At 37.9% G+C, this 20,218-nt stretch overlaps 1 protein-coding gene and 1 long non-coding RNA gene across 2 annotated transcripts; both read right to left on the bottom strand.

The window, feature by feature from the left end:
- Nucleotides 1-281: 281 nt before the first annotated feature.
- LOC117916900 (uncharacterized protein At2g37660, chloroplastic) lies at nucleotides 282-16,023 on the bottom strand. The gene is made up of 9 exons (XM_034833115.1): nucleotides 15,696-16,023; nucleotides 4,745-4,857; nucleotides 4,551-4,604; nucleotides 4,370-4,454; nucleotides 4,020-4,125; nucleotides 3,018-3,104; nucleotides 2,771-2,868; nucleotides 1,047-1,156; nucleotides 282-599 (listed from the first exon to the last, which is right to left on the bottom strand). The coding sequence occupies exons 1-9, from the start codon at nucleotides 16,021-16,023 to the stop codon at nucleotides 534-536; spliced, it is 1,047 nt and encodes a 348-aa protein (XP_034689006.1). The 3' UTR covers nucleotides 282-533.
- Nucleotides 16,024-16,558: 535 nt separating this feature from the next.
- Nucleotides 16,559-18,630, bottom strand: LOC117916430. Its single transcript, XR_004651560.1, has 3 exons — nucleotides 17,914-18,630; nucleotides 17,667-17,811; nucleotides 16,559-16,952 (listed from the first exon to the last, which is right to left on the bottom strand). It is a non-coding gene; the product is annotated as an uncharacterized LOC117916430 (long non-coding RNA).
- Between the last annotated feature and the right edge of the window lie 1,588 nt (nucleotides 18,631-20,218).

Raw genomic sequence — 20,218 nt, 5'->3', positions numbered from 1 at the left:
CTCAAGAAAGAAATTTTGCGAAGGGTTTCAATTTCAGGGGCTAATTAAGAAGGGATAGAATCAAAACCACACTATAAAAAAGTTTTCAAAGCATATATTTTAGTGTTTTTTTTTTTTTTCTTTCTTTCAAAATGAAGTATCTTAATCCAAACATTGGATCACTCTTTCTAATAATCATGAACTTCTTTAGCTCTAAAGCTATGTTTGGTTCCAAAAAATTTTGGGAGAAATAAAATAACATGCATATATAAAAAAAAATGAAAAGCTTTAGGGAAAAAAGATTAAATTATTGAAACATGTACTTGAACACTTTTCACCTTTATCCAAAGAAAAAAGGGAAACAAAGCCAAAACCTTTATACAAATCACTTGAAGGATGATCAAGTACACGAGTTAACTGGGAAAGAAAGGAGAATGTAACGACACATATTACAACTATATACAATTCATGGTGATGAGTAACAATTGACCTCTTTCAACTCAGAACATCTTGTATGGTACAAATGAAAGAAGCAGGTGAGCTTGGGGTTTCAATTATTTGGCTTCAGCAGTTTTGAATAGCTCCTGCCACTTCTGCGGATCACTTCCTGGACCATCTCCCTGTAAGGTAAGAAATCAGCCAAGGGAGATGGTGATGTTTCAAGCAGAACAGAATATGCTAAAAATCAAGGTGCGGGGTGGGGGTGTGGGAATATTCCAAATGGTATCCAAATCATTACATGAATCATCAAATTCAAAACATGCATGGAAGAGATGGGATAAACTCCACTGAAAAATTTCTCCATTCCAATGCTCTTTTAAATGAATTCATTTTGTTCACCATAGCAATGGATGCATCTATCCGTTGCCAGCGTTTCAGGGAATTGGAATCATCATTCCAGTTACTTGAAAATCCAATTTCAAATGACTCCATTTTTGTTTTGCAATGAACCTAAGAGGATGGCTTTTCACATTCAACCGGTATAGAATATAAAATATAATCACCTTATTTACATGGCATATCCAAGCAACCCCTAAATATTATTTCAAATATTATAATATAATTACCTCAACTGAATTGATTTCATAAATTTTGCCTTCTGTAAATTCTATGTCCAATGCCTGTATGCAAGCTTCAGCAACTACAATTCTGCTAACCTCTCCTACAAGTTTATCTCCTGAGACCAATAACAAAAGCATTAAATCAAAAGAGCTATGGATAAGATAAAAGAGGAGAATGTCCTAAAAACTGAGGAAGCAAACTATTATTTAAAGGCAATATAAAACCAATTGTCCCTTTCCATGCTTCTATGCTAATACTGTTATATTGGCGTCCATCAGAATGGTGGCCATGGATTAATTGGAAACTATTCTTGTTTTATAGTCGATTGAAATATATCAATTCACTAATTTGTTACCGAGTACCAAACGAGATGGTGTCAAGTCCTAAGAAATGTTTTAAAACTCAGACAGGAGGTTGATATGGTAACAGGACTGTTTAGTTCAACCAACTCTGATCTTGGGCCAGCCAAAGTCAGCCCATTGGCATGATCATGAACAAGTCGAAAGATTTCAAGGATGCTTGAATGCTCAAAGAAGGGCTTGAGCAAACTCAAAGCATGAGAAAATAGCAAAATAGGCTTAAGTGCTCCTTAGGATTTGTACCAAAGTTATTAGACTTCCTACTCTAGTTTACCCTAGGGTTTTGTGTCTATGTAAAGGCAAATATTTTTGTAACTTGTGGGTGAGAAAAATCATTATCATTATTCTATCTACAAAGTTCCAAAATTTTCAAAAAACTTTCAAGAAGATTCTTAAAAGTTCCTTCGATGGACATACAAGGTTAGTTGGGTTGCATGCCTCAGAAGGACTTGAGGTGAAGATCACCAAGGAGCACAGGGGTGCCATGTTGAAGACATGAAGAATAGTACAAGAGCTGGTTAGAATAAATCTATTGGAAAAAGGTTGTCTAATATTTTGCGAATTTTCTCTGTAGTTGACAACTTGGATTTGCTTTGATGAACAAGTTCGGAGGGGTTTTCCATGAATATCATGAAACTCACCTTATTACTTTTCTCGTTCAGTTTTTATGATCATATCCAATTAATTTGAAAGTAACTTGATCCAATTGGGAAAATTAAAAAATTGTCTTAATCTTGGTTGGACTACCTATTTACACCCCTAAGTTTTGTGTTTTCTAGATTAGGTGTTTGATCAGATCCACTATGTTGGTGCTTTACTTTTGGCATACCCTCCACAAGTCATCCTGCTAGACTCTTAAGTTTCTACATGCTAGATCAACATGTGTAAGCAGCATTCAGTCCAAAATAGTTGCGAGCACCTGATATTGGCAGGCACAGTAAGAGATGCACAACCCAACCTTTATTCTATAAGGGTTATGAGATAAACCCCGACTAAGATTGTGAGAATCCTCAATGACAGTTTGACTAGCTTGTTTGGGTGCATTGACTGGTTTTGAAAGTTGAAACACTAATCCTGATAGCTGGTAGCCAGAAAAACCACTCAAGTTTTTTTTTTTTGTTTGAACTGCTTTTCTCCATGATGCATTTACCATCCACTTCTTTATTATTTAAAACAAAAAATAATATATGAAAGTGTCGTTTAATGAATTTAGAGATAATTTGCTATTATTATTTCAATTCAAGTTTGTATCTAATAAGTAAATGATATCTTCTTTCTACTTTGTTCTCTTTTCATTCTTTAAATGAAAGGTTATTTGAATGATTCAACACCCATCGTTTGCCCATTTAGAAAACTTGACAATAACATACCTTGACCCATGAGGACAGCACGTCGTTGCCCAGCTGTAGCTTTGAGCAGAGTATTCAGATCATATGATGTGTATGGTCCATCAGTCAATCTACCTGCTCTGGTGCATAAATAAACATTGTATATGCATAAATAATTGACATACAACTGCATTTTTCAAAATTGATGTTTCTCCCTAGTGACTAGTCTCCATATGAATTATCATATGGTAAGCATCAAGTAAAAGATACAAAATTAACTGTTACTAACCTGATTATGGTAAATGGAAGACCAGAACTGCAAAGAAAATCCTCCCCCATCTTCTTATACTTGAGAACACCAAAAAGGTTCATGATACTTTGAAAGAAAGAAAAAAAAGAGAGAGAAGTTAAGCAATGGGATGAGGAAACAAGCACAGACTGCTATTTTCTTGACCAATCAAGGACACTATGGGGTTAATGCCCACTTTTAACTTTGCACCAAATTATCTTTTATTCACAAACATATATAGGAACCATAGTGCATGAGTGCTCAAGCATTGTGACTTCAATGTTTAACAGTTTGAATAGATAATCAATGAACTTTATGTTTGCAAGGAGATAATCAATTTATGCATACTGATTTATGTCTGCTTGAAAGTCTAGAAGTTGGTTGCAGTATACTTATGTGCACATGTTTTCAGAATTTATTGGCTCATAAAGCAAAAAATCCTAAAGGCCACAATATACTTCATCAAATAACCAAACAAGAATCACCCTACGTAATACAGGAGAAACTGGGAACCTTCAACCATAGTTATGAAATAATGGTCTTTAACGAACCTAGAGTTAGAGCAATCTTTATTCCAGACTACATCACATGAAGTGCTCCCCTTGTAATTTAAAACACTTTCTTTACCGCCTGGAGGGAAAAGGATGAGTTTCATTCCCAATAAAGTGGCCACTCTCTAACAGCTTACACTTTTACGGTAAAGTCACTTTGAAAGCTCCTAGTCCCATTAAAGTGGCTCTCAGTGTGTGCTTGTGTAAATGCATGGACATGCCTTGCAAGATATCCAATACAAAAATATCCCAGATTAACCCCTATTTCTGTTTTCTTGTTATCATGCTCCACATCAGGTTCTCAAAGGACTTAGTGCTAACCAAAGAAAAATTTACTGATATTTGGTGTCCAAATTATTTTATTTGAATTTCCAAATAAATTTAAACTCAAATTACTTGAGAATTATTGCCTATGATACATGTTTATTGTTCAGTCAAGTAATAGTCTTACCTCCATGGTAGCTCATTGAACTTGGTTACTCCCACGGATGAAACAAGAACAATTCTCTTCAGTGATGAAGGCAGTGCTGATACAAGATTTCTAACACCTTCCCAATCTTCAAAGAAAAAATATAGTCAAAAGCTTTATCATGTGTGTGAAGTCTAGACAGGATCCCAGGCTGTTTCCATCAATGTCAAATACAGAAAGGAAATTCGATATACACAGGCAGTAATACATATATAAATTTTTTATATTCCTAGCCCGATTTATTACTAAACAGGTTTCATGGCTAAAACTAAAACTCATAGATGTATGGACACATTCACCTGAAAATCTACTTCATAAAGTGTATTCCTTACCTACTTTTTCTGGTGTATTATCCCCATCCCATCGCTTTGAAGGAAAAGCAGTTGTTCCTGTACAGCAAATCACATGTGTGACTCCCTGCAAGAGAAGTTTTGTAGAAAATAATCACTTAGATTTGAAGTGTTTCATAGCGTCAAGAAAATCAATTTTGAAATGTATATCAAAAGAGCAAACCTCAAATATAGATGAATCTAGATCCTCCAGATTCCTGGTGTCCCCTTTATATACCTATCAAGTTTCAAAACTTCTTTATGTATAAATTTTTACATCCTCCAGAGGGGAGAAATTTTGATGCAACAAATTTTTTTTACTCCATAAATATCATTAAAAGAGGGAAAGTTAATGAACTGAGAGAATAGGAATTGAACCTGTAATGTCTCCTCATCCTGTTTACCAAACAAGCTAGTTGCTTTCTCAGGATCCCGTAGTAAGAGGCGTGACTTAATATTACGGTCAAGCAAAGATGCTACTATCAACTGCCCTGAGAGAAGGTAAGAACTATAATTATACATGGCAAGAGAAGTTTGACAAAACTCACTAAATAAAGAAAAACAAAATCCTAACTATCCTAGTTGCAGTTCCTATTTGATTTTCTACACTGCCATACTTTATTTTGAAGCTGTATAGAAAAGCCATAAATATGATGTTAAGTACCACTTTGACTCAAAACTCAAGCTGTTAGGTAACATATTAACAATGCATACTAGGCTAATACCCTCCATCATATGCAACCCATACCAGCATATGGAGAGACAAATCACAAATCACAAATCATAGATAAACAAATAGGGAATAAAAATAGGTAGAGAGGATCGAATTCAAGACCTCTAATTAACCAAAGCTCTAATATCATGTTAAGCTACAATTTGATCCAAAAGGTTAAGTTATTAGGTAATAGGATAACAGTGAATACCAAGCTGACACATGGGTAGAACACAACAAAGAAAACCCTAAAAAAGTAAGACAAGCCAACAAATACACATGAATATATGTTTTGTACTTGATTATATACAATTTACATGTATTTTGATTTATTTATCTAGAATTTTATATTAAAAATTATATAAGTTCGAAAGAAGTTCAACAAAATGTAGAAAAGCAAGGATTTTTTAGGACAAGTGGAGAACTACTGAGATTTTTTGGGACTTAATTTGCTTTTACCTCTCTTTCTTGGCCTCTAATACTACAACTTTCAAGAGTATTCCTCCGAGTGCTCTTCGATTTGATTGGAAATCGGAATGTAGATCGAAAGGGTTAAAAAGGAAGTTGTTTCCTATTTTGGTTTCTATGGTTGTGCATTAGGTAACCCATGTCAATTAGGGATTGAAGAAATGATCAGAGACTGCAGCTCAATGGTGAGAGTCTTTTCCAAATAGGGATAACAAAAAAACCCATCAAGGTGGGGCCCTATGGGGATCCACACCTAATAGGGCGGGGATGGGGAGTAATAATCAAGGTCAGGGTTAGGGATGGGGAAAAAATCGGGAACTAGGTAGGGATAAGGACCCTATTCCCTGTCTAAATTATGTTATATATATTTGTATATAATTTTATAATTCAAAATTCAAAAATCTAAATGAAAAATTATGAAATTAAAAAAGCTAACAGAGATTTCCCATCGAGGATGGGGAATTCATTATTTTTACGAGGATTCCCCATCCTCACTTTGCCTAGTTTAAAATGAGGAATGGGGCGAGCATGGAGAATAAATTTGAAAACAGAGACAGGGATGGGGGAGTCTTCCCCAACCCCACCCCGCCCTGTCTTGTCCTGTCCCATTTACATCCCTATTTCAAAACCAACAAGAAAAGGTGTTTCACCATCAAGGGGATATTTTAACCCTTTTAAAGTTTTTACTGCAGGCTAGAGCTCTTTGCTTTAACTTACATATGGAAAGGGATTATGCAATTTTGATATCTTGCATGTCTAAATAAAAAAGAGGACCTTAATTTTTCAAATAATTGCTTTATTTTTCAAATCATGTTTTCTTCTTCAAATCATTTTTTTCTTTTTCAACTCACTATTTTCTTTTCTTTTCTTTTTTAAATGATTATTGTTTCAACTAATGAAATTGATGTGTTTTTTAAGATTTTTTTTCCCCATATATCATGTTGTTGCATCTGGTAGCTAGTAGCTAGGTCGATGAAGAAATAAAAATAAGTGAGGTATGGTTGAAGAAGAGAAGAGAACACGAGAGTTTATTAGAAGTTCAGGTTCATGAGTTAGGGATACGAGAGATTGTTGAGGATAAGGAGAGAATGAATTTTGATAGGGGAAAAAATGAATTGGAGATAGAATAATATTCGCAATTTTCATTATTTTTTATATAATTATTGATTTTACTAGTTTACATCTAGTTAATCTTAGTGAAAATCATAGACTTATACCGTAAATCCATTTCAGATAATCAAAATAATAACCATACAATTTTTAGAGTATTATATGTGAAGAAAATATTCTTCTTTTTTCTGTGTCAAAACTGAATACAAAGTGACCTATATATATACAAGTGGGATTCCTAATCTAAGCCATATAATATGCACAATCACTATCTCTAAGGAAACAATAACTAATTAGGAGAGATTCTCTCATCCATAAAATAGAAAATATCCTAACACAATCCCTCTAATCTTGGCACTTAATTACAAATCATAATCCCATATTTCCACAATATGACTATATAATCTTATATTGTTTGTACAGATTATGTCATTATGGTACCATTTATAATAATTGCAAAGACTTTTTTGTAACAAGCGATAATCTTATTCAAATTTACAACAAAATAGAATAGCACCACCAATTAATATTAAAATTTACCACAATAATATTCTTCTTAAAAATAATAAATAAATAAATGTCTATATATATATATAGAGAGAGAGAGAGAGAGATAAAAATAGTCCCGTCATGGACAGTTGACGGGATGGAAGGGCAGGTGGACGGGACAAGTAGGGTTTTGACTGCAGGCTGGATTCAGTTCGGGTCGACGACCCGGTCCTCAGTGGGTGGGGCGGAAGTTGGGCCATCTTTGATTGGGCTGGCCGAGGACACTTTGGGTCTGAAGTGGGCTGGGGGGCTTATTCCGCAAATCCCTTCAGAAAGAGTAACATTAAAAGGGGTTGGAGTTGGTGGGGTTGGGCCTGAGGTTGGGTCGATGGCTCTAAGGGAAAGGAGAAGGTTTTAGATGTGAAGATTGGGTCGGGATTTGGGCCTGTAGTATCCCTAAGGAAGAATAGCGGGCCGTTTCTAACCCATCTCAAGGATTTTGGGGTGCAACCTTTTGGGCCTTCAACTCTGGATAGCCATGGCCCGACCGAGTTTCAGCCTACTAAAGGTCTGTTGGGGAAAGTCTGCTCTTTAGCCCAACTTGTGTCCTGTGGGGAAGTCAATATTGAGTTGGAGTTTCTAAGTCTGCGGGAGAAGGAAGCTGGGAGAAAGCAGCAGGTAGACTCATACTACTCATTGACAGACAGCGCGCTAGCGGAAGAAGTTTCGAGGTATGGGTCTTTATCAAACTCCGGGGGTTTAAGGGATTCGGGGACTCCTTCTCATTCTATCTTGTTTTCGTTTGGTCGGACTCCAGAAAGGGAGTTTTTTTATCATTCTGGGGTGCAAAGGGAGGCTGGCCAAAATGGAATTTTGCTAAATTACCAAGACGCAGCTGGGCCTAGTGCGAATGACAATGACTGTTGGGAATTGGTTGAGTTTAATGGTCCTATTTCAATGGCAAGGGATTCGGAAGGGGGGTCATCTCAGTCTGAATCCCAAGAAGGAAGGGGGAAAAGGGCATTTAATTGGGAAGAAAGTAGCCTAGCGAAGTTCAGCCAATTTTTGGGGTTTTCGACTGATGGGTTGGAAAAGGAAATTCTGAATTTCCTGGTTAAAATTAGAAAAATGAGGGAAATAGTAAAGGCCTATTGGAAAAATCAAAATTTGAAAGGGAGTTAAAGAGATTGGAATGCTCAATTAACTATGAGGGGGAAGGTAGTAAGAAATGTCCTCTTCAGGGCAAAGGGGGTCAGTCAGTGGTTGTCCAATGAACCTCAAACTATTGAGCTGGAATGTGAGGGGAGCGAACGACAGTACTAAAAGGAAAGTAATTAAGTCTGTCATCAGGAAGCAGAAAGTGGATCTGTTTTGCATTCAGGAGACAAAAATTCAAGTTTTGTCTGATAGGGTGATAAGAAGTTTAGGGTCTGGAAGATTCTTAGACTGGAAGGTCCTGGATGCTTTTGGATCGGCATGAGGTATTTTGATTTGTTGGGACAAAAGATCTTTAGAATTACTGGATTGGGAAGATGACTAGTTTTCTTTATCCTGCAGATTCAGGAATGTGGAAAATGGGGTGGTTTGGGTGTTCACGGGTGTTTATGACCCGTTTACTAGAGAAGAAAGGGAGTGTTTGTGGGAAGAAATCGGGGCAATTAGAGAAATCTGGGAAGAACCTTGGTGTCTAGGGGGTGATTTCAACATCATCCTTTCCCAAAGTGAAAGAAACAGGCAAGGGAGAATAACCTCAGCTATGAAGAGGTTTGCTCAGGTTGTAGATGAGTTAGGCCTCGTGGATTTACAGTTGCAAGGGGGATCTTTCACTAGGAGTGAGGGCCTTAATAACCAGTCAAGAGCTAGGTTAGATAGATTTCTAGTAACTCCCTGCTGGCTTGACCAGTTCAGTAGGGTAGTCTAGAGAAGGTTACCTAGGCCAACCTCGGATCACTTTCCAGTTTTACTTGAGGGAGGTAGCCTAAGGAGAGGGCCCACCCCTTTCAGATTCAAAAATATGTGGCTCAAAGTCGAGGGGTTCAAAGATTTAATCCGGAGTTGGTGGCAGGGGATAGTGGTTAAAGGCAACGCCAACTTCAGATTGACTGCAAAACTGAAGGAGTTGAAACATAAGTTAAAAGTTTGGAATAGGGAGGTGTTCGGGAGTCTAGATTGCAATAAGGATGCAGCTCTCCAACAAGTGGAGTATTGGGATAGGATGAAAGGTGAGAGAAGTTTGACAGAGGAGGAATTAGCCTGTAAAAAGGAAGCCAAAGAGGGATATGCCAAGTTGGTAGAATTAGAAGAAACTCATTGGAGACAGGCTTCAAGGGAGTTATGGTTAAAGGAAGGGGATAGAAACATGGGCTATTTCCACCGTATGGCTTCCGCTTATAGAAGAGCCAATTACATGGACAGAATCAAGATAAATGGGGTGAGGCTGACAGAGGAGCAAGAAATTAGGGAAGGGGTAATGAATGCCTTTTAGTAGCAGCTTTCAGAAAGCTCGGAGTGGAAGGTGGACATTGGAAGCCTGCTTTTAAACCAAATTAGTCTTCAAGAAGTGGGAATGCTGGAGCTCCCTTTCTCTGAGGCTGAGGTCCAGGCGGCTTTGATAGATATGAACGGGGATAAAGCCCCAGGACCATACGGTTTCACTTTGGCTTTCTGGCAAAGTTGTTGGGACTTTGTGAAGGAGGAGATTTTGGAAATGTTCAAGGAGTTCTATGAAGAGAAAGTTTTCCTAAAAAGTCAGAACAACACATTTTTTGTGCTGTTACCAAAGAAAGGAGGGGCCGAGGATCTAAGGGACTTTAGACCCATCAGCCTCTTGGGGGGGCTGTATAAGCTTTTGGCTAAGGTGCTAGCCAACTGACTTAAAAAAGTGATAGGAAAAGTGGTTTTCCCTTATTAGAATGCGTTTGTCACGGGAAGACAAATTTTAGATGCCTCTCTAATAGCAAACGAGGTGATTGACGCATGGAAAAAAAAAGGTGAGAAAGGGATAATATGTAAGTTAGATATTGAGAAGGCGTATGATAGCATTAATTGGCAGTTCCTTACGAAGGTTATGCAAAAAATGGGGTTTGGGCCAAAGTGGTTGAGTTGGATGTGGTGGTGTATTTCCACAGCTAAGTACTCAGTCATGGTGAACGGAGTCCCAACTGGCTTCTTCTCAAGCTTGAAGGGGCTGTGCCAAGAGGACCCCCTTTCCCCCTATCTTTTTGTCATGGGAATGGAAGTGCTGAGTGTTTTAATCAGAAGGGCTGTGGAAGGGGGATTCATTTTAGGGTGTAAAATTCAGCGTGGTAGAGGGCGGACTGTCCACATTTCACACTTACTCTTTGCCGATGACACAATCGTTTTTTGTGAGGCAAAAAAGGAGCATTTAACGCACTTGAGTTGGATTCTGTTTTGGTTTGAAGCCGCATCAGGGTTAAGAATTAATTTGGCTAAAAGCGAGATCATTCCAATAGGGGAGGTGGAAGAGGTGGATGAGATGGCAGTGGAGCTAGGGTGTAGGGTGGGGTAGCTGCCTGCAGTTTACTTGGGGCTGCCATTGGGGGCGCCAAAATAAGACCGTTTCTGGGTGGGATGGGGTAGAAGAGAAAGTAAGGAGGAGACTTGTCCTTTGAAAAAGACGTTATATTTCAAAGGGTGAGAGAATCACTCTTATTAAGAGCACAATGGCAAGCATGCCAGTGTATCAAATGTCCCTTATTCGCATGCCCAAATCTGTGGCAAGGAGACTAGAAAAACTACAAAGAGATTTTTTATGGGGAGGGGGAAATCTGGAAAGGAAAGCTCATCTTGTCAAATGAGAGGTGGTGTGTGGGGATAAGGAGAAAGGGGGGCTTGGAATAAGGAAGCTAACCCTTTTGAACAAAGCTTTACTTGGCAAATGGATTTGGAGATTTGCTTGTGATAAGGAGGCTCTTTGGAAGCAAGTGCTTTTGGCGAAGTATGGACAAGAGGACTTCGGCTGGATGACTAAAAAGGTTGTGGGTGCGTTTGGAGTGGGGGTTTGGAAGGAGATTTTAAAGGAAGCTGGATGGTGCTGGGAAAATTTGGCGTTCAAAGTGGGGAAAGACAATAAAATTAGGTTCTAGACTAATCCTTGGTGTGGGGATATAGTGTTGTCCCAAAGATTCTCGCATCTCTTCACTTTGGCAGCTCATAGGAATGCGACAATAGAAGAAATGTGGGATCAGAATTTTAGAGAAGGAGGATGGAATTTGAGGTCCATTAGGGATTTTAACAATTGGGAATTGGAAATGGTAGGCAACTTGCTTCATGAGTTGAGGGGTCACAGGATAACTTTGGAGGAAGATTCGGTTTTTTGGAAAGAATGAGGAAATGGGCAATTTAGAGTTAAGGAAGCCTACAGCCTGGTGGACAGGCCTTTGACGATCGTTTTTCCGAAAAATAAAATTTGGGTGGAGAGAGTGCCAACCAAAATTGTGTTCTTTGCATGGGAAGCCACTTGGGGGAAGATTATGACTCTTGATAGACTCCAGAAGAGAGGGTGGCAGCTACCCAATCGCTGTTTTTTGTGTGCTTGTGAAGAGGAAAATGTAAATCACATTCTCATTCATTGTACAGTGGTCAGAGTGCTGTGAGATTTAGTTTTGGGTTTGTTTGGGGTTCAGTGGGCTTTTCCTGAAACTATAAAGGAGGTTTTATTTAGTTGGAGGGGTTCATTTATGGGGAAAAAAAGGAAAAAACTTTGGAATTTCATTCCGTTATTTATTTTTTGGACGGTTTGGAAGGAAAAGAATAGACTAGCTTTTAGGAGAGGGGGGGGGGGGGGGAGAGAGAGAGAGAGAGAGAGAGAGAGAGAGTTAACAATTTAGAGACTTAAATATTCTTTTGTTTGTAACATTTGGGGTTGGGCTAAATTGTATATTGGTGAGGAGCCGCATTCCCTTATAGGTTTTCTGGAGTGGTTAGCCTCCAGATAAGGGGTGGTGAGTTTTTTGGTCTTTTACTTGTGAGGCCTTAGTTGCCTTGTATACTCCCTGTATACTTTGTGGCTAGTTTGCCTTTTTTTTTTTTTTTTTTTTTTTTTATTCTGTGCTTACTTATAAAAAAAAAACACATAATGTTTGCTACTTAATCCTAATTTAATTTTTATTATATGTCACCATGTATTTTCACCTATCATTAGATGTCTTTTTAGCCAAGTCTCTATAATGTAAAATTTTAGGATGTGAAGGATCGAACACCCATACACGTAACCACACCCAACACCCATAACATCCTAGAAAAGTACCGATGAATTGCTCCTCTTTGGAAGAGCACAATAGAAAGACTAAAAGGAGAAAAGGCTTGAGGGGACTAGGTTTCCACACCTCTCATCAGGAAAATATGGGCAAAGATAAAAATAATGCAAAGAAAGGCTTTGACTCTTGATTAGTTACAATAGAGAGTCTTTGGTCAATAGATATTTTCTGTCACACTCACGAAGAGTCAGTTGACCACATCCTCCTGCATTGTAGCAAGGTAAGGGTGTTGTGACAACTTTTGTTTTCTCTTTTTGGTATCTCATGGATGATTCACTCCTCTATCAGAGACTTGTTAGGTTGGCATTGCTCTTTTGTGGGGAGGAAGCGGAAAAAAGTTTGGGGAGCTGCTCCTTTATGCCTTTTTGGGATAATTTGGATGGAGAGAAATAAAAAAGCGTTTGAGAATGAGGAGTTCTTTGATCATAGGCTGAAAGTCCTATCTTTGTGTAGTTTGTATTCTTGGTCTAAGTTGTTTATAGGCGATAGATCAATGTCCTTTTTTTATTTCAATAATTGATTGGGTTCAGCTTGAGGGAAAGAGTATTTTTTTGTTTTCCCCCTTTTATTAGCACTTTATGGCAGCTGTTGTATACATCATATGTACCTTGATGCGCTTTTTTGGGGCTTTTCAATACAATTACTTCTTGTCTATCAAAAAATGATGCAAAGGGGGCATGAGATTATGAAGGACACAAGCTTCCTGATCTGCTAAGTTATGCCACAAATTCAGATTCCTAGATGAGGAAGTTTAGGATGAAAGAAAAAGAAACACAAAAATAGAAAAAGAGAGGTCTGGAGTATCTAGCTCTAAAAAAGAGAGAGTAGGAGACTAAAAAAATGAAAAGAAAGATAAAAAGTTTAAAGATGTTCATTCCATAACTAGAAATCCTCACAAAACCAAATTTTTTATCTATCACCAACAATGAGACAAATAAAATGAGAGACATAACAGGTCCTGGGAGATAGCTTTCCAAGTAAAATGATATATGACCACCTAACCAGAAACTTGCACCCATCCATTAGAATGCAACCATAGATGCTTCTAACAATATTATGCCACTATAAGTTACTCTTCCTTAAGAAACTGGAAAACCCACTTTCTCTAGGGCTTTGCTCCCTACACAGACACTAAAGACCAATCCCCTTCTCACATTGAGACTTCTCCAAAGATTTGGGCCTTAACCTAGTAGGTAGCCAAATAAGAAGCTTAATGCAAATGATTTTTTCCACTTTAAAAGACCATATAAATTCATTAGCCCTGTGCTTTCTACGTTGTGTTGGTTTCTGCCTGGACTAATTGGTATTAGGACTTTATAACTAAGGTAAGCACAGCTTGCTTATTACTCAACAAAGCTCCTGACTAGTTGCTTCCAGTTTTCAACTTAGTCAATACTTCATCAGAAAGTGAGTAGTTGCTTAGTACTCTCCATTGCTCCTTTAACATTGATTATGGGAGAGGCCATTTTCCTAAGCTGGATAGCATAGACTACCCTCATAGGCATTTCAGACATGTCTTAATGGAGAACATTGTGGATGGAGCCATCTTAGCTACCTTGTGGGTTGTTTTGCCTGAGAGGAATGCCACAGTCTTGAAGAGAAAAAGGAGGCATTTGCAATTTTTCAGAGAGTATTTCTTATCTCACAACTGTTTGAATGTTTATCACCAATGAGTTTATTGGGGTTCCTTTTAATATCATTTTTCTTGTTCAAGATCCATCTATCACACCCATAAGGGAGCAGTTGAAAAGGCTAAGTTGGTTATTTCACAATTTCACTTGCTAGAAGTCTTAAGCTCAACCTTGATGGATACTCCTTGGGTAACCTGGGTTAGATGGGTAGTAGCAGCTTTTATGGGACCACAGAAGAGGGATAACCAAGGTATTTTCAAAGTCATCCCGTTTTGGATAAGCCATTAAGGAAAACATCCTAGCTTTCTTGGAAGATTTGGATAAGAAAAATATACTTGAATGTCTCTAATCTTATGGTGGAGGAGAATTTAATGACAGCTCCTTCTTGGGTGCCCCAAGACAGGAGATGGTCATGGAGTTATAACCAATGGTCGTGGAAGATAATGGATATTCTAGACAGATGGATTACTCATTCACTCAGAAGTCCAAACAGGAAAATCAGGAAGCTGATAGACTGGCCATGGGAGGAGTCCTATCTCCACTGAATTTGTTGGGGACCTTTTACACCCTAGAGAATATCCGGACTTGCTGTCACTTCTTCCTTGAGTTGAGTGTTTACTTGATAGGTTCCTGTTTTTTCTTATCTCTCTTTTTTTCTTGCAATTGCTGTCCTTTAATTATTTTGAATTATATAGTTTATAACTTTATATGCACAAAAACATCCAGGGTTGAAAGCCGAATAGGTGCATCACCAGCCATGAAAAGAAGATTGTGTGGTCATTATAAAAGTTAGAAAGTGCTAACAATGTCTGGGGCATGACTTCCGCTGATGCATGTATTAGATGTCTAAGTATCAAGAATATTGATGTAAAATTTGGGAATATATATTATCGACAAACAAAGGTGCACATTAAGAAAAATTATGAAGGTGGGTCCGGTTTCAGACTGGTTTAAAGGGGACATGGATTTAGATTTGAAATAAACTATGAAGTTGGTGTACCAAGAAGTAGGTAACCTTTACCATCGAAGTGGCCATCACAGATGTTTGTAGTTGTCTTACTCTTGGTTACGAAGATAATATTTTTCCCTGTATGAATGTTTTCAGATGATGTCCAAGTTTGATAAAAGTAGCATAGTATTTCCAGTCAAAAATTTTTGGAGGTAGAAAAAGTTAAGGAACTAAGTCAAAGACAAGACGTCCTGAGAAGAAATTACACTCACAAGCTCCTCCTCCTTTATCCTTCAAGGCCTAAACATAGCGCTCTGGTTGCAGGTTTAAGAGGATGTTTCGGAGGTGGTTTACATACTAGGGTGGTGGAATATTTTTGCGGAGTAAGAAAGAACTACTTGACTCCTCATTTAATTAAGACTGACATCAATCCAGGCTCCTAACCTTGTAGGCATCCCCAAAGTGGACACCAGCTTCAATAATCCACCGAACATATCAATCAACAAACAACAAATCTACAAAAGGCAACCCAGAAACAACAATACACAAAAGACGACACGTCAAACAATCCACCCCCAATATCAATAACAACAAAAACCGCTGAAAAATTCCATATACGAAAAATCTCACATTATATACACCAATAAAGAAGGTAATTGGCAGCCCTTGAAGAGCAAGAGGAGGTGCATACCGACACCGCCAGAGCCGCCAACGACGAGAACGAGCTTGGAAGAAGCAGGAGGGGAGGTTTTGGAATCAAGGGCGGGGTCTGAATTTGGGGATTGAATCACTTCTTCTTTCACAGCATGAGCAACTGAGGCTCTTCTTCTTGAGCTTAAGATGCTATTGGGAGAAGGAGGAGGAGAAGGAGGAGGAAGATTGAGTGGCTGAAGGGAAAATACTGGGACTCTTTGAGGGTGTTTCGGGCACTTCCAGCTGGAGAGAGGGAAGCCATGAATCGGAAGGAGCTGGAGATTGGTAGCCATGGTAGAGTGAGGAATGGGAGGGGGACAGAGCATGGGAAAGCATGTGGTTGTGGTGGTTATATTTGGTGTTGAATTACCAAATTACCCTCGTGTATCAAAATAATATATCATTTTTAACTGTACCTCAACCTGCATTGCATATATTAGTTTATTTTGTAATTAATTAACTTTTTTTTTTCTTTTTTTAATTCTTGTGTTATATATATATATAATCAAATCATATCTGATGTTGTTTCCACCTTTTCCGTACAATTTAAAAATATTGAATTTTTCCATATTTAAATCATGTATGTCTTGTAGTGATTTATCATTCAATAAATGACTAGAAAATGATCTATTATTGATATTAATCCAATTATTAGAATGTTTGTTTGTTACTCCGTACATAAACAAAATGTTTAAAATCGTGCTTGCTTTTTGTATTTTACCCATCCAAGGGATTCCTCCTATATTCCAATAAAATTATTTCAGTAAATAGTAGAATAGTGAATAGGGAAGCATACTAGTGTATCGACAAAATCTCTTATATATATATATGAAGAAAGAGAAATTACAATAAAATTGAAAATAACTTAAGGTTTTAACTAGTGGATCATAACTTAATAAGACATTCATTGGAATTTATTCTACAATACCAACACAAACACACTTGTACAATAACAAACTTTTAACTCCTTACTTTCTAGTAACATGCAGTAGAAGAAATGAAACAAGACCAAGTACAACCAACATGAATATGCATCTATGACATAAATTGTGATCAAATTCACTACACCCGCTGTTTTCCAGTGTTTCTTTCTTTCCTCCATAGCATATATCTTCAACCATGGGACACACCCTACTCCACTACTTCTGCCAATCAATGCAAAGCAATCACAAGGAAGCCTCAGATGCCCCAGCAGCAAGTCCTAAAAAAGTTGCTTCCATTGCTCTTTCTGGGGTACAAGTCCATTTCAATGTTGCTGTTTGTTACAACAAAAAAGAGAAATCTGTCATTGCAGGAAATTGACACCAAAGAACAAAAAATGACATCAATTATACAGAATCTTATTAAACATAAATACGCTTTGAGTTGTTGGAGCTGGAGCTACCACAACTGCAAACATAGAACTTAGTCTCTCCCAACCCAATTGATCTTGGAAAGTAAATCAAATTGTACTCCTTAAAATTACAGAACCATTTTTGGTTTAAAGAAAGCATAGGTTGATACAAATAGGTGGTGGTTGCCACAGAAGTGTCCCTACATCTGGCTCAGAGCCCAGAACAGAAGCAGCTTTAAATTCTTACAAATATTTCCCGAGCTTCATGGGAGAGCAGCACCAGATTTTGAGATACTTTTTGGGACAAAACTAGCATTAATCTGGGCAGAATTACTATGCAAGTAGCTTTTGTTCTCTAAACTCTTATCACTTGGGTTGATTCTATACAGTAGTGAGTTTAAAGTCATATTGGGGCCTAAGGATGGTGATTTTTCTCTATCCAATTGGTGTTCCTCTAGAACTTCTTTTCCTTGTTTTTATAGTTGTAGTATCACTAGCCTTTACTGATACCCATAAACCCTCTAGCCTTGATGAAGGTAGGACCAACAGAAGTCTCTAGTACAAAAAACAACACACACCTGCCCTGCCCTCTGTGACCTCTTTGTAGGACCTGAGAAATGTTAATTATTTCAGTACCTCCTTGAGTCAGGCACCCAGCAATGGCCTAGATTGTGCAAGCATGCTGTATCAGTCTTAACCTGGGTTTTGGTAAGTATGCTGCAATATATCCATTCTGACAAGGGCAAGCATTTCCAGTTTACACTGTCAACCTGCAGTCTACCTGCACCAGAACAAACCACATTAATACTCACACTTCACACCTAATACCACTTTAACCTAGATCATCACTGAGAAAATGAAGTTCGAGTCACAGGGGAAACACCTCATAAACCATGGGATATGTGCACCCAATCTTGAGAGGAATCAGCAGTGGTTGACACTCTGTACACCAAGAAAATCTCACATATTACCAAGATGAGTTCAATACAGGCCTGCTGGCCACTCCCCAGCAACTGTAGCACTATTAGCATCAATCTTTTTATCAACTTCAACTCACTACTGGTTCTTAACAATTAAATTATTCTTGAGCATGCTTTGATACTTCCATCCTCAGCTTCTAAATCTGCCTGGTAATCTGGCAAACCAGCCTGTACCTGCTAATTGTAAATAAAAACTGACAACACATACTTGGCAACAAGATGCCTGCCATAGACAAAACTAGGTAAAGTAGCTACTGATCATAGTTGCAAATAAAGCAATGCATGTCTGTCTAACTCTCATAATATTATACCCATAGAGAAGGTAAATACTAATGACTTGATACAGTCGAGAAGACCCTACAAAGCACTTAGTCTTGACATTTGTAAGTTGTGCATGAAACATGGAAAATCAGTATATCATCTTTTTCTCCATTGTTCTTTGACGATGGGGTTGTGGCACAAATTATTTCAGTTAGCCAAGACAGATTGGGTCCCCCCCAAGGAGCATCTCTGACATATTGTCTACCAATTTTAACAGTTTTGGATTTTCTAAGAGAGGGATTGTTTTATGGCAAGCTGCGTGCATCGCTTTAATTTGGGTAGTGTGGCGGGAAAGAAATGCAAGGGTTTTTGAGAATAAAGCAAGGAATTCAAAGAACCTTTGGGATTCTATTCATTTCTTTGCTTCTCTTTGGGGATTTTGTTCCAAGGTTTTTAAGGGGATTCCCCTTAACGTGTTACAACTTGATTGATTAGCGGTGTGTAATTCCAATGGGTTGGTTTAACCTAGAGAGTTTGTTTGTTTTTACTTTGTATTTTCTTATATTTGATTCCTTGTAGTTTTGTTTTTCTTTGGTGGGAGGATTCCTCATCCTTCTCTTGTACTTCCTTTTTATCAATATATCCCTTTGTCGTTTCCTAACCAAAAAAAAAAAAAAACATTATACCCATAGAGGTGATCATAATTGAGCTCCCTCTAATATAGGGTTGTTTGAGAACCCCGCAGGAGTACAAGGTCTCTGACTATGTAAACTAACTTAATGGAAATATACAAGAAATGCTGCAAAGATGTTTTCCCTCATTCATCTAATACAATAAAGAAAGTGAACACCAAATTTCTTTCTCTTCTATCCTTTCACTGTTGAGTCACCCTTTTATATTAACTTAAAAAACCTAAAAATATGTCGTTTCAAATTCAAGACAGCTAAATAAGGCTCCTACATACCTGTGGTTTAACCTTCGTGAGGGTTGGGTTGGTTTGTTTAATGTCATCGAGAGGATATCAGAGAAGTTGGGAGGTTCTATATTAACCCCTAGCACAAGAGATTTTGATGATTTCGTTAAAGAAAGCAAGTTAGCCAATCCCCCTCTTAGGAGTGCCTCATTTACCTGGTCCAATTTGCAAGAATCCCTTGTTTGCAAGAAATTCAATGGATTTTATTGTCAAATGAAGGGGCGCAAAGTTTTCCCCAGAGTCTTCAAGAAGCTTTACTGAGATTTACCTCTGACCATTGGCTGATTGTCTTAGATACCAGTCCATTCAAGTGGGGACCAGCTCCATTCAGGTTTTAAAACATGTGGCTACTCCACCCAATTTCAAGGAAAAAATTAGCTTATGATGGAAAGAATTTCAGGTTGAGGAGTAGGAAGGTCATAGATTCATGAAAAGACTATAGTATGTCAAAACAAAACTGAAATAATGAAATTAGGTATCTTTTGGAGATTTAAAGGAGACGAAAAAGAATAAAATCGAAGACAGCTAACATTGATGCCAGCAAACAAGACGAAAATTAATCTCCCAAGATTCTAACTTTTAGGGCCTTAAGGGGGAGATGGAGGATTTGTTGCTAAAGGAAGAGGTGCATTGGAGACAAAAGGCTAAGGTAAGATGGGTAAAAGAAGGGTATTGCAACTCTTTAAGTTTTTCCATAAGAAGGGGCAACTTGAGATAATATTAAAAGCATCTTAGAGGAGAGACTGAGTTTTTAAAAAAAAGTTATATTCCAAGCCCTTTAGAGATTCTTGAAGGTTAGGAGAGCTCAACAAGTATCCTGTTTCAAAAGAGAGTGCTAATTGATTGAATCACCCTTTTCCGTAGAGAAGGGTCGATAAGCTAACTTTCAATTAGACAAGGAAAAGGCTCCTAGCCATAATAGTTTTACCATAGTTGCGTTTCAGGAGTGTAGGGATGTGGTAAAGGGTTTATTA

This window comes from Vitis riparia, chromosome 6 (assembly GCF_004353265.1).
Source record: "Vitis riparia cultivar Riparia Gloire de Montpellier isolate 1030 chromosome 6, EGFV_Vit.rip_1.0, whole genome shotgun sequence".
In the NCBI taxonomy this organism is placed as follows: Eukaryota; Viridiplantae; Streptophyta; class Magnoliopsida; order Vitales; family Vitaceae; genus Vitis; species Vitis riparia.
Note: the sequence above shows the minus strand (reverse complement) of the source record. Positions and strands in the feature narration are given on the sequence as shown.

What these genes read in the sequence shown, in the direction of transcription:
- LOC117916900 (XM_034833115.1), bottom strand. Translation starts at nt 16,023, where the DNA reads ATGCTCTGTCCCCCTCCCATTCCTCACTCTACCATGGCTACCAATCTC. An exon ending in TAATACACCAGAAAAAGTAG is followed by an intron (nt 4,126 to 4,369) that starts GTAAGGAATACA and finishes TTTTCTTTGAAG; the next exon opens with ATTGGGAAGGTGTTAGAAAT. An exon ending in CTTCCATTTACCATAATCAG is followed by an intron (nt 2,869 to 3,017) that starts GTTAGTAACAGT and finishes TTTATGCACCAG; the next exon opens with AGCAGGTAGATTGACTGATG.